The sequence below is a fragment of the Chiloscyllium plagiosum genome, unplaced genomic scaffold (assembly GCF_037043375.1).
Source record: "Chiloscyllium plagiosum isolate Xiang-an unplaced genomic scaffold, Cpla_swu_hap1 HiC_scaffold_23, whole genome shotgun sequence".
NCBI classification, from domain to species: domain Eukaryota; kingdom Metazoa; phylum Chordata; class Chondrichthyes; order Orectolobiformes; family Hemiscylliidae; genus Chiloscyllium; species Chiloscyllium plagiosum.
The window spans coordinates 4437569-4451282 of NW_028270161.1; the positions used below are offsets into that span (position 1 = coordinate 4437569).

General features: G+C 44.9%; 1 protein-coding gene across 1 annotated transcript; it reads right to left on the reverse strand.

The window, feature by feature from the left end:
* Positions 1 to 10411: 10411 nt before the first annotated feature.
* Positions 10412 to 12336, reverse strand: LOC122561481 (apelin receptor A-like). The gene has a single exon (XM_043713226.2). The coding sequence runs from the start codon at positions 12270 to 12272 to the stop codon at positions 11205 to 11207; it is 1068 nt and encodes a 355-aa protein (XP_043569161.1). The 5' UTR covers positions 12273 to 12336; the 3' UTR covers positions 10412 to 11204.
* Positions 12337 to 13714: the final 1378 nt, after the last annotated feature.

Sequence of the window (13714 nt, forward strand, 5' to 3'; positions counted from 1 at the left end):
CTTTGGATGGATGCTGGAACCGAATCTCCTTGGCCAGTAGCCAATTGTGAGGGATTGCTTCTCTTATTGTCTGTAGATGTCTGTCATCACAACCATAAATATATCGTCATTCAGGTTCACAACTTTAACATCTCTTTTCTTGTCTCCTTAGAGATAATGACTGCCTTTACTTTTTGTAAGACTGCATCTTGGGCTGTCTCCATCTGCCCTGTACCCTCTGATGTTGCTTTCAGGCCATCCTTTCATCATGATGTCCTGGTTAGGCCACACTTGGAATATTGTGTTCAGTTCTGCTTGCCTCATTATAGGAAACATGTGGAAGCTTCAGAGAGGGTGGAGAGGAGATTTACCAGGGTGCTGCCTGGACTGGAGGGCATGTCTCATGAAGAAAAGTTGAGGGAGATAGGGTGTTTCTCATTGGAACACAGAAGGATGAAAGGCAACTTGATCGAGGTGTACAAGATGATGAGAGGCTTAGATAGAGTGGATAGTCAGAGACTTTTACCCAGGGCAGAAATGGCTATCATGAGGGGATATAATTTTAAGGTGATTGAAGGAAGGTTTAGGGGGGATGTCAGAGGTCGGTTCTTTACACAGAGAGTGGTGGGTATATGGAATGCACTGCCAGTGGTGGTAGTAGAGTCAGAGACATTAGGGACATTTAAGCAACTCTTGGATAGGCACATGGAAACTAGTAGAATGAAGGGTATGTAGGTTAGTCTGATCTTAGACTAGGATAAAAGGTTGGCACAACATCAAGGGACAAATTGCCTGTACTGTGCTGTACTACTTAATGTTCAATGTTCTAATATCATTAAGTACAACCAATGGAGGGAGCCTGGTTCTAGTTGGAAAGGGATTGAGGCACTTTTATCGTACAGAAGTAATGTCCCTACCTCTGATCCAGGAGTCCTATTTGACAATAGTTTATTGAACAAAAATAGAAACTGCCGGAAAAGCTCAGTAGGTTGGGCAGCACCTGTGGAGAGAAATCCGAGTTAGTGTTTTGGATTGAGTGATTATTCTGAGGAAGGGGCACTCGATCCGAAACATTAAGTCTGCTCTCTCTCCACGGATGCTTCCAGACTTGCTGATCTTTTCCAGCAATTTCTGTTTTTATCATCGGAGTTCTTTCAGTTTTTATTGATAGTAATTTCATGGTCACCACAACTGAGATTACATTCAATTCCAGGTTTTTTTTAGCAATTGAATTAGACATTTAGACCAATGATATTACATCACCTTCCTCTCACATGATGTCCCCTTAGCTCTGTCCTAGGATTCTCCAGTTACCCCAGCAGGACGTAGAATACTTCTGGCTGGAACGAAACTAAATATCTAATCCTGTGAACAATAAAATGGAACAATGCCTCACTCCAACAATTTCATTTTCTTTCCCAACAGTTGGGCACCCAATAAGAATGGTGCCCAACGAAATCAGTTTTGTTACACTATCATTTACTAGTTTGGGGAAACACAGAGGGGTGAACAGCAAGGACATGGAAAAAATGGCAAAATAAGTACCTTTTCTTTTCAACTCCACTTATGTGCATTGTAGAGGCATCCTAACCAGTTACTAGATCAACAGTGGTCATTGGACTAGTAATCCTGAATCCTCTTGACTAATGCTCTGGTAACATGCATTCAATTCCCATCATGTTATAAGATGAAATTTCAATTTGTTAAGATTGGGAATCAGAACCAGCCTAATGGCAAACATGAAACCTTTATTCATTGTCGTAAAACCTTAGTTCACCCACATCCTCTAAGGAGATCTTCGATCCTTATCCCGTGTGGCTGAGAGAGACAGATTTTTAACTAGTGATGGTATCAAGGATATGGGGACAAGGCAGGAAAGTGGAGTCAAGGATTATCATGTTAATGACAGAGTAGACTCAATGGGCTATATGGTCTACTTCTGCTCCTATGCATTAGGGTGTGGTGGTCAAAGTAGACTTCTGAGGAGACAGAAATATCAGACCTCAGGAAATGATAGGTATGAATCGAGATGCTGAATGTAAGCACAGATGTGTTGGGCCCAAATTTGACAGTTGGGTATTTGACCATAGAAGCAGAACAGCTGGTCAAACACATACTAAAGAGGCAGCTGGGATTTTGATGCTCCAACATTGTTGACTTCCAACCAGTGAGCTTTTTGGCATCAAATATGCATCATGTGCAACTTGCTGCTGAAGACTGGTCACAAGATTGCTGCCTCTCTCCTGGTCTCCGAGTAGCAGAGACACTGTGAGTGAGGAGACGTCATTTCTCTCGGTAAATTTTGTAGTTGACTTGTTAAGGATCCCTTACCAATGAAAAGATTCCACAGCAGATGGAATGGTTGGGTCGAGCAGGTTGTACATGAGGAGGTTTCATGAGGAGCTGGTCCAATGAGTTAAATTGCCGACCATGTTTTTTTTCATCCTCCATTATTGCTCTTTGCCTTTGCTCAATGAAACTTGTCTTTAAAATTACACTGTCTAAGTAAAAGAATTCAGACATATCATAATCCTGTGTGTTTGTGTATCTGTGCTTGTGTGTGTGTAGGTGCATGTGTGTGTGTGTGTATATATGTGAGTGTGTGTGTCTCTGTTTGTGTGTGTGCGCGTATGTGTGTATGTGCAAGTGTGTGTGTGTGTCTGTGTTTCTGTGTGCGAGTGTGTGTATCCATGTGTGTGTGCGTGTTTGTGTGTGCATGTATGTGCATGTGTGTGCCTGTGTTTGTGTGTGTATGTGCTTGTGTGCATGTGTGTGTATGCGTGTCTGTGTTTGTGCATGTGTGTGTGTGCGTGTGCATGTGCATTTGTGTCTGTGTTTGTGCGTGTGCATGTGTACATGCGCATATGTGTGCATGTGTATCTGTGCCTGTGTGTATGTGAATGTGCATGTGTATGTGTGTGTGTGTATGTGCATCTGTGTATGTCTGTGTGTATGTGTTTGTGTTTGTGTGTGTTGTGGGTGTCTATGTTTGTTCATGTGTGTGTGTACATGCGTGCGTGTGTATATCTGTGCCTGTGTGCATGTGTGTCTGTGTGTGTTTGTGTGCGCGCGTGTTTGTGTGTGCGTGTGTGTGTATCTGCGCCTGGGTGTGTGCGTGTCTGTGTGTGTGTGTGTTTGTGTCTCTGTGTGTGTCTGTGCCTGTGTGTGTGCATATCTGTGTGTGTATTTGTGTCTGTGTGTGTGTCTGTGTGTTTGTGTCTGTGTGTGTTTGTGTCTGTGTGTGTGTGTGTGTGTGTCTGTGTGTCTGTGTGTGTGTCTGTGTTTGTGTTTGTGTGTGTGTGTCTGTGCCTGTGTATGTGCGTGTCTGTGTCTGTGTTTGTGTTTGTGTGTTTATGTCTGTCTGTGTGTGTCTGTGCCTGTGTGCGTGCGTGTGTGTCTGTGCCTGTGTGTGTGTGCGTGTCTGTGTCTGTGTGTTTGTGTCTCTGTGCGTGTGTGTATGTGTGTCTGTGCGTGTGTGTGTGTGTGTGTGTTTGTGTGTGTGTGTGTGTTTGTGTGTGTGAATTAGGTTGTGGGGGATTGTTCAGCATCCAGCTCATTGATCAGAGAGATAACATTCACCAAACCACAGTAAATATAAACTGGGTGATAGATTGAATAAAAACTGAAAGAATTGCGGATGCTGGAAATCAGAAACAAAACAGAAGTTACTGGAAAAGCTCAGCAGGTCTGGCAGCATTTTTGGAGAGTAGAATAATCAGAGTTAAGGTTTCAGGTCCAATGACCTTTCTTCAGAACTGATGGAAAATGTTGGTTTTTAATGCAGAAGATAGGGTGGGGAAGGGTGTAAGGAGGAAGTGATAGGTGGAGGTGGATTGGTGGGTTGCCACTTTAACACCCCACCCGCCCTGTTCCCTGGTCAACATCTCTGTCTCGGTCTGGTTGCAATGCTCCAGTGAAGCTCAGCGTAAGCTGCAAGAACAGCACTTCATATTCCACTTGGGGACCCTGCAGTCTTCTGGACTCAATGTTGAGTTCAACAATTTTTGGGCTTGAAGCATCTTCTCCCATGTCCTTACCCTAACCCCCACACACAGGCCTTGTACTCATATAGTCTGATATTACACATTATCAATTGTTAGCCACAAGTCGTCCCCATTAGCAGCTATTCATTCTTTTATGATTTGGAGATGCCGGTGTTGGACTGGGGTGGACAAAGTTAAAAATCACACAATACCAGGTTATAGTCCAACAGGTTGAATTGGAAGCACTAGCTTTCTGAGCACTGCTCCTTCATCTGGTGGTTGCATGGTTGGACTATCACCTGGTGTTGTGTGACTTTTAACTTCATCCTTTTAGGCTGACTATTCTCCACTCCTTTGTCTGTCCAATTCTTCTTCTTTCTCTTTGGACTGTAGCCCCACCTATACCTGTCCCCCCAACCCACCTTCTCCCTTCCTATCTCATGCATAAAAAATAACAATTTTCTAACTACAATCAGTTCTGAGGAAGGGTCACTGGACCTGAAATGTTAACTCTGATTTCTCTTCACAGATGTTGCCAGACCTGCTGAGATTTTCTGATAATTTCTGATTTTGATAGATTGAGTAGATTTCTTCAGAAAACTAAACTTTTCTTCCCCGTGTCCTATTTTGGTAAATAGCTAGAAATAATATTTAGCATTAATGAAAATATAGATGAGACCTAACAACGTCTAAGAAGCATGTTCTGCCTGTGTGGCATTTGGAAGTGGTGAGTCCCCTGCTGTTACTAATCGTGTGTTATTCTAAACATTATTTGACTGTTTTCTGTGTGGAAACAGTTGAGGTTGGAGTTAATCAAGAAAGATCATTATCTAGAGAAGCTGTATACTTCAGTAATCTCCACTGACATGATGAACTCTCAAAAAGATTTACTTTGTCAGACCTGAATCAATTCTTCTTGCTGTCAGAGGTTGAACATAGCCCACAAAACACATGCTGGGATCTCTGAGAATTCCTGACAGAATGCCTATGTGGGAATTGTCCAGAATTTTAAACTTCCAATGGACAATTTCTTGCATCTCCTCAAAAAACCTTCCAAAACATTTCTTGCTGTGAGTTTCTGTTTGACATTTCCACATATTCTGACACACTTATCTGGAGTTAGGAGGTCATATTGCGGCTGCACAGGACATTCCAATATTTTGGAATATTGCGTGCAATTCTGCTCTCCTTCTTTTAGGAAAGATGCTGTGAAACTTGAAAGGGTTTAGAAAAGATTTACAAGGATGTTGCCAGGGTTGGAGGATTTGAGCGGGAGGGAGAGGCTGAACAGGCTGGGGCCTGTTTTCCCTGGAGCGTCAGAGGCTGAGGTTTACAAAATTATGAGAAGCATGGATAGGATAAACAGACAAAGTCCTTTCCCTGGGGTGGGGGAGTCCAGAGTAAAAGGCATACATTTAGGATGAGAGGGGAAAGATTTAAAAGGGACCTAAAGGGCAACTTTTTCATGCAGAGGGTGGTGTGGGTATGGAATGAGCTGCCAGAGGAAGTGGTGGAGGCTGATACAATTACAGCATTTAAAAAGCATCTGGATGGGTATATGAATAGGAAGGGTTTGGAGGGATATGGGCCAAAGGCTGGCAAATGGGACTAGATTAATTTAAGATATCTTGTCGGCATGGATGAGCTGCACCGAAGGGTTTGCTTCCATGCTGTACATCCTGTGACTCTATGATTGTATGGTTGTATGCTGGACCATTTCAAACCAGTTCTACCATCCTCCAATCCTCTGACTCCTCCCCCAACCACACACAGACCTTCCGACTCCTTCCCAACCCGTCAGTTACCCTTGACATTCCCAGCTCACTGAACCAAATGCCCTAAATGCCCCAACAATTCTCCCATCATCCAACCAGGACCAACTCTCCAAACTGTGCCCTGAGGTCCCTCAGTGCTCAGTCCAACCCAATCTAACTACCCTCACTCCACCCAACAGCGACGCTGTATGACTAACCTCCCCCTCAATGACACAACTCACCTGACTAGCCCTGACCCACTCGATCCAAATGACCGACCTGCCACACCACTCATTACCCACCTGGCACCTTACCCTTTCCTAATGAAGAGCTTTTGCCCGAAACATCGATTCTCTTGCTCTTCGGACGCTGCCTGACCTGCTATGCTTTTCCAGCACTACTCTAATCTTGACTAATCTCCAGCATCTGCAGTACCCACTTTCACCTTATCCTCTCACCCAATTGGCACTTTAACCCCTCACCCACTTCTCTATTTGCCATCTCACCCATCTAACTCTTCACCCACTTCCTAATTTCTGACTCACCTGATGCCTCATCTATGTGCAATCCCTTACCCCCCAAACCCCAGGTGACATCTTACCCCTTACTCACCTGCCAACCTCCCAGTTTAACCCCTGGCCTTGTACACATGGTTGCTCTTCATTGCTTCACAAAGAGCATTTAGGATTTTTAATGATTATTACCGATCAAAATACACCAGGAGCTAGTGCCATAAAAATGGGGCATGGTTTCAATAAAGGTTCTGTGAGAACTCGTGCAGTCAGTCAGCTCTTTAGGATTAACCAAGGTTCAGCAGACTCGAGTCTGGGACAACAGGACCGATGTATGCAGAGGGACTGGATCAGTCAGGACTATGTTTATTGGAGTTTAGAGGAATGAGAAATTTATAAAATTCAAACAGGACTAGACAGGTTAAACACAGGAAGGATGTTCCCAATGACCATGGAGCCTACAACCAGGGCCCTCTGTCTAAGGATATGGGGTGGACTGAAATGCGGAGAAAAGACTTTACCCAGAGAGTGGGGAGCCTGTGGAATTCTCTGCCACAGTTTGAGGCCAAAATACTGCATGTTTTCAAGAAGGAGTTAGATATAGTTTTTAGGATGAAAGGGATCAAAGGGTATGGGGAGAAAGCAGGAACAGGGGACTGAGTTGGATGATCAGCCGTGATCATATTGAATGATGGAGCAGGCTTGAAGGGCCGAATGGCCAACTCCTGCTTCGATTTTCCATGTTTTCTATATCAATGATCCTCTACCGGAACATGAACCCATGAATTGGAGATGTAACTGTGTTTACATTTTGTCTGATCTGAACAGGGGTTCGAAGATTTGAAGATTTAGTCACATAGCCATAGAGATGTACAGCACGGACACAGACCCTTCTGTCCAACTCGTCCATGCTGACCAGATATCCCAACCCAATCTAGTCCCATTTACCAACATTTGGCCTATGTTCCTCTAAACCCTTCCTATTCATATACCCATCCAGATGCCTTTTAAATGTTGTAATTGTACCAGCCTCCACCACTTCCTCTGCGTGAAAAGGTTGACCCTTGGATCCCTTTTATATCTTTCTCCTTTCACCCTAAACCTATGGCATCAAGTTCTGGACTCCCCCAACTCAAAAAAAAGACTTTGTTTATTCAGTCGAGTCTGAGGACTGCAGATGCTGGAGATTAGAGTCGAGAGTGTGGTCCTGGAAAAGCACAGCAGGCCAGGCAGCATCCGAGGAGCAGGAGAATCGACATTTTGGGTAAAAGACCTTCATCAAGAATGAAGCTGTGAGCCAAGGGGGTGGTGAGATCATGGGGAGGGGGTGGGGTTGGGGGGAAGGTAGCTGAGAGGTAGCGATAGGTGGATGGAGCTGGGAGGTAATGGTGATCGGTCGGAGAGGAGGGTGAAGCGGATAGATGGAAAGGGAGATGGACAGATAGGACAGGTCATAAGGGTGGCGCTGAGTAGCAAGGTTTGAACTGAGATAAGGTGGGGGAAGGGGAAATGAGGAAACTGGTGAAATCACATTGATGCCGTGGGGTTGGAGGGTCCCAAGGCAGAAGATGAGGCATTCTTCCTCCAGGCGATGGATGGATAGGGAGTAGTGATGGAGGAGGCCCAGGACCTGCTTGTCTTAGGCGGAGTGGGATGGAGAGTTGAAGTGTTTAGCCACAGGGTGGTGGGGTTGGTTTGTGTGGGTGTCCCGGAGATGTTCTCTGAAGCACTCTGTGAGTAGGCATCCTGTCTCCTCAATGTAGAGGAGACCACATCGGGAGCAACAGATACAATAAATGACATGTGTGGAAGTGCAGGTGAAATTTTGATGGATGTAGAAGGTTCCTTTGGTCCTTAGACAGAGGTGAGGAGTGAGGTGTGGGTGCAGGTTTTGAGTGGTGGGTTGGTGGGGGGTGGGGTGTGGAGTCGTGGAGGCAATGGTCTTTATGGAAACCGGATAGGGGTGGGGCGGGAAATATATCTCTGGCACACTGACCTCTACATTGCTGATGTCAGGCCCCAACTTGAAGACACCTATTCCTACCGCCCCCTCGATTATGATGTCACCTCCCATCACCAAACCATCATCTCCCAGGCTGTACACAACCTCATCCTCTCAGGGGATCTCCCACCCACAGCTTCTAATCTCCTAGTTTGGGAACCCTACACCACCCGGTTCTACCTCCTTCCCAAGATCCACAAGCCTGACCACCCTGGCCAACTCATTGTCTCAGCCTGCTCCTGCCCCATTGAACTCACCTCCACATACCTCGATACTGTCCTATCCTCCCTGGTCCAGGAATTCTCCACATACATTCAGAATACCACTCATACCCTCAACTTCATCCAAGCCTTTCATTTCCATGGCTCCCAACACCTCATCTTCACCATGGACATTCAGTCCTCTACACTTCCATCTGCCATGACCAGGGCCTACAAGCCCTCCATTTCTTCCCCTCCCGATATCCCCACCACCAGAGATATACATCCCTTCCCACCCTTATCCACTTTCCGTAAATACCATACCCTCCGCGACACACCTGTCAAGTCCATGCGCCCTCCACCAACCCGCCCTCCCCTCCCGGCACCTTCCGCTGCCACCGCAGGAATTACAAACCTGAGCCCACACCTCCCCCCTCACCTGCGTCTGATGACCCAAAGGAACCTTCCACATCCATCAAAGTTTCACCTGCACTTCCTTACATGTCAGTTACTGGATCCGTTGCTCCCGATGCGGTCTCCTCTACATTAGGGAGACAGGACGCCAACTTGCTGAGCGTTTCAGAGAACATCGCTGGGACACCCTCACCAATCAACCCCACCACCCTGTGGCAGAACATTGCAACTCCCTCTCCCTCTCTGCCAAGAACATGCCATTCCCTCACCACCCGATGCCTGGAGGAAGAACGCCTCCTCTTCCGCCTTGGGACCCTTCACCCCCAGGGCACCAAGGGGAATTTCACCAGTTTCCTCATTTCTCCTCCCCCCACTTTATCCCAGTTCCAACTCATCAACTCGGCACTGCCCTCTAGACCTGTCCTACCTGTCCATCTTCCTTCCCACCTATCTGCTCACCCTCCTCTCCAACCTATAACCATTACCCCCCACCTCCATTCACCTATCACACTCTCAGCTACCTTCCCCCAAGCCCCACCCCCACCCCCATTTATCTCACTGCCCTCTCAGCTCACAGCCTCATTCTTGATGAAGGGCTATTGCCTGAAATGTCGACTCTCCTGCTTCTCAGATGCTGCCTGACCTGCTGTGCTTTTCCAGCACCACACTTTTGACCCTTGCCTATTTACCCCATCCATGCCCCTCATGATTTTATAAATCTCTGTAAGGTCACCCTTCAGCCTCTGACCCTCCAGGGAAAACAGCCCCAGCCTATTAAGCCTCTCCCTACAGTTCAAATCCTCCAAACGTGGCAACATCCTTGTGGGCAGCACGGTGGCACAGTGGTTAGCACTGCTGCCCCAGAGAGCCGGGTTCATTTCCCGCCTCAGGTGACTGACTGTGTGGAGTTTGCACATTCTCCCCGTGTCTGCCTGGGTTTCCTCCGGGTGCTCCGGTTTCCTCCCACAGTCCAAAAATGAGCAGATTAGGTGAATTGGCCATGATAAATTGCCCATAGTGTTAGGTGAAGGGGTAAATGTAGGGGAATGGGTCTGGGTGGGTTGTGCTTCGGCGGGTCGGTGTGGACTTGTTGGGCCAAAGGACCTGTTTCCACACTGTAAGTAATCTAAAAAAAACATTTTCTGTACCCTTTCAAGTTTCGTTTCTCCAATAGGAAGGAGACCAGAATTGCACGCAATATTCCAACAGTGGCCTAACTAATGTCCCGTACAGCCACAACACGATCTCCCAACTCCTGTACTCTATGCTCTGACCAATAAAGGAAAGCATATCTAACGCCTTCTTGACTATCCTATCTACCTGTGACTCCACTTTCAAGGAGCTATGAAGATCTTTTTGTTTATTTAATGTTTTTGCGATACTTTTCAATGAAAACAGTGCATTGCATCACATAAATAAATTGAATTTAAAACTGCAAAGTGCTGCAAAGCATAGTAAACAGCCTTTTTAACTTAGTGGAATGTATTTAGGTACTGAGACCCAATTTGAGCAGAAGACAAACTCGATTTAAATAATTTCTTTTTATTCTTTTTGTAACTCAAAACGACACTGGATTCTGGCAACAAAACGGTTTTCACGGTAAGTTCCTAGATAAATGTGACAATAAACCATTCATTCATATACCTGGCATACTTTGGAGTTTACAGATAATTTACATACTTATCTTGTTTTCCTAATTCTTGAGTCAAATGAAGAAAAGGCGCAGATTCACATATGCAAGCTTTTAATTCCAACCTTTTAAACATTTGCTGAAATGACATGATGTGTTGTTTAAAAAAATAATCGAACCATTGAACGCCAACCCATCAGACAATGTTACATCTGAAAAAACAAATATTTTGCACCTTGTTTCAGTGAAACATTACCATCTATTGTAGCAAAGTAACTCGCCTAGTCTTTCTCAAGGGCAAGTAGAAATTGGAAGCAAATCTCCCCAGCAACACCCACATCTCATGAGAGTAATTCTTAACTATTTCACTTTTACAAACCTTCTCGGGTTTTGTGTTTTTGATGTTGAGCTAAATTTCTGAACTGTACAGAAAGTTCTGACAGCGTTGAGGAGCATGAAGGAGTGAAATAAGGTTCACATTTAGCAGTTACGGACGCAGCATTGCAGAACACAGCTGGAAATTTCTACTAGTTGGAGAAAGTGAGGATTGCAGATGCTGGCGATCAGAGCCCAGAGTGTGGTGCTGGGAAAACACAGCAGATCACGCAGCATCCGAGGAACAGGAGAATCGACATTTCAGATGTAAGCCCTTCATCAGGAATGCGCTTTTCCAGCGCCACACTTTGTACAAGTTTGTCTGGATTATCACCAGCCCTTCACCTGATTTGGATTATGAACTGATTTTTGACAAGTTGAATGGTTCTTTCAATGAGGCGTTATGCCTCTGGGATTTGGTTGAATCAGCCATTGATGTGGATGAATGGCTCCTTGGTTTCCTGGCTGACTGAAAGGGCAGCAGTTGCATGAAGCTCTCCCTGAAATAACAATCGAAGACTAAGTAGACAATTGGGTTGACGCAGCTATTGAAGAAGGCCAGGCAGGTGGAGACCTTGAGACCTTTACTCATGGCTTCATGGGTGTCACACGAAACATTGATAGTCAATATCTGGACAAACACATCCAGGGTCTTTAAGACATTGTAAGGAAGCCAAGACAAGACGAACATGGCGATGATCCAGAAGCCAATTTTGATTGACTTCCTTTTCTTCCTCTGCTCCTTAGTCCTTCTGTCGAAGTGCCTGTAGAGTTTGAAACCCACCGAACAGTAACACACGGTGATGATAGCCAGGGGCAAGACAAAAGATATGAACCTAATCACAAGGGTGAAGACATTCTTGGAGAGGGTGTTTTCCTCAGAGCAGATCCACTTGTCATCATATTCCAGCAAGTGTCTGGACAAGAGAGTGGGCAGTCCCAGGATCATTGAGAGAAGCCAGATCACCAAGCTGGTAACAATGGCATACCTCCTGTTCCTCAGATAGCTGTAGTTCAGGGCAAGCACAATGGCCAAATACCTGTCAATGCCCATGCAAGTCAAGAAGAATATGCTGGAGTACATGTTGACAACCAGAATATAGCTACAGATCTTGCAGAGGCTCTGTCCAAAGGGCCAGTGATAGTCCAGGGCGATGGAAGCTACCCAGAAAGGTAATGTAAGGAGAAAAACCAGGTCTGCAATTGCCAAGTGGGTAATAAACACATCAGCCAAACGGTTCGACTTTTTCTTTGATCTCATAATAACAATTACGACAATGTTCCCAAAGGTGCCAAAGATGAAAACCAGGCAGTAGATTAAAATGATGAATGTCTTTGCATAGGTCACATCCTGAAGGTCACAGAACAGACCCGGGTAGGTCTGGTAGTCGTACTCAGTGGTGGGTTCTAGTGAGGTGGTCATTGTTCTTGTGCCCCGAGACAAACCAGCCAGCTCTAACTAGGCTGCTGTACAACTGTGCTCACAATCTGCAGCTTCCCTTTTGCAGCATTTACAATAAACCCAGAGCAGGTTCCGTTCCTCACCCACTGCGGGGGTTGATTGGCCACCAGCTGGCAGGCAGTATACCGTATGTGGTCACTGATATTGAAGTGGCATCATCTCAGAGCTCTGAGATGCTTCATGAGGTTAATTTATTTGATGATGTATCTCTGCCCATTTGATGAATTGCTGTGTTTAGCAACCACTCCTGACTTTGCAAGCTTAGCAGTGTGCAATTGTTTTTTTTAAAAGAAATGTCCATTCTATATTAAATCTACACTCTTTCAAAACTTCCATCTGTCTGGAAGAAAACCTCTAGTTTCTGTCACATCTTGACTCTGGTAAACATCTTCAGTGTAAAGAGATTCATCTGCTTCGATTTACACCTTCTGGTATCTCAAGCAGAATCGTTCACACCTCTCATCAAGATAAATCATCCCCTTACAGTAGCATACCAACTGATTGCAGTTTGGAGAAATATTCTTAAACTTATCCCCATGCTTGTTGAGCTCCATTGTGAGGCCAGAGTGCAAGGAGCAATTTATCTGCTGTTGGACCCAGAGCAGATAGGAAAGCAGACTACTCTGCAAGACTAACAGCTGAACGAGTGCAAAATAAACATCGAGTTGTGAGAATCTTAAAGCTGTAAGGTTCACAAAGAATATTCTCACGTCCAATCTTGAACAAGGAAAACAGAGAAGTAGACCTTCTTTAAAGTATTGATACAGATCAGCTTTTCACAAACAGATATCTAACCTGTAAACATCCAAACGGATGGTTAAGGTCTTACCTTGGCAAAACTGACTGAAAATCACACTCGCTTCATCTTTTGAATGTGATGAGACAAGGGCCAAGTCTATCCTCACTATGCACAGAATAAACAAAAGCTCACGATATTCATGTCAAAAACATTAATTCTGTTTCTCTCTCCACCAGCTCAGTCTTTCCAGCATTTTCTGATTCTTTATTTTCCAATTTCCAACATTCTCTGCTTTCGCACATAAAGTTCACATTTAATACTGAAAAAGAAATAAATTGAGAAAACCACAGAAGTCTGTTCAGTCGCACTCAGTGTTAAAGATTTCTCATGATGACAGCTAACGAAGTCAATCAAAATTGTTCAAACTACTTTGTACTATTAAGGAATGAGGACAATTCAGAGTAACACCATGTGCATTCTGAGAATAAAAGGTTTGGCTTTTCTAGTGAAGACATGATACCATCGTCCCACTATCTGCAAAAGTCTACCACCACAAATGGTTTGTAATTGTATCCCTCATGAGATCTTTGTAAGTTGTTACCTTCCGTGACTGAAATAGAGTGAAACCTGTATGTTGTCTCTGCTGTTTTGTGCTTGTTTCCAG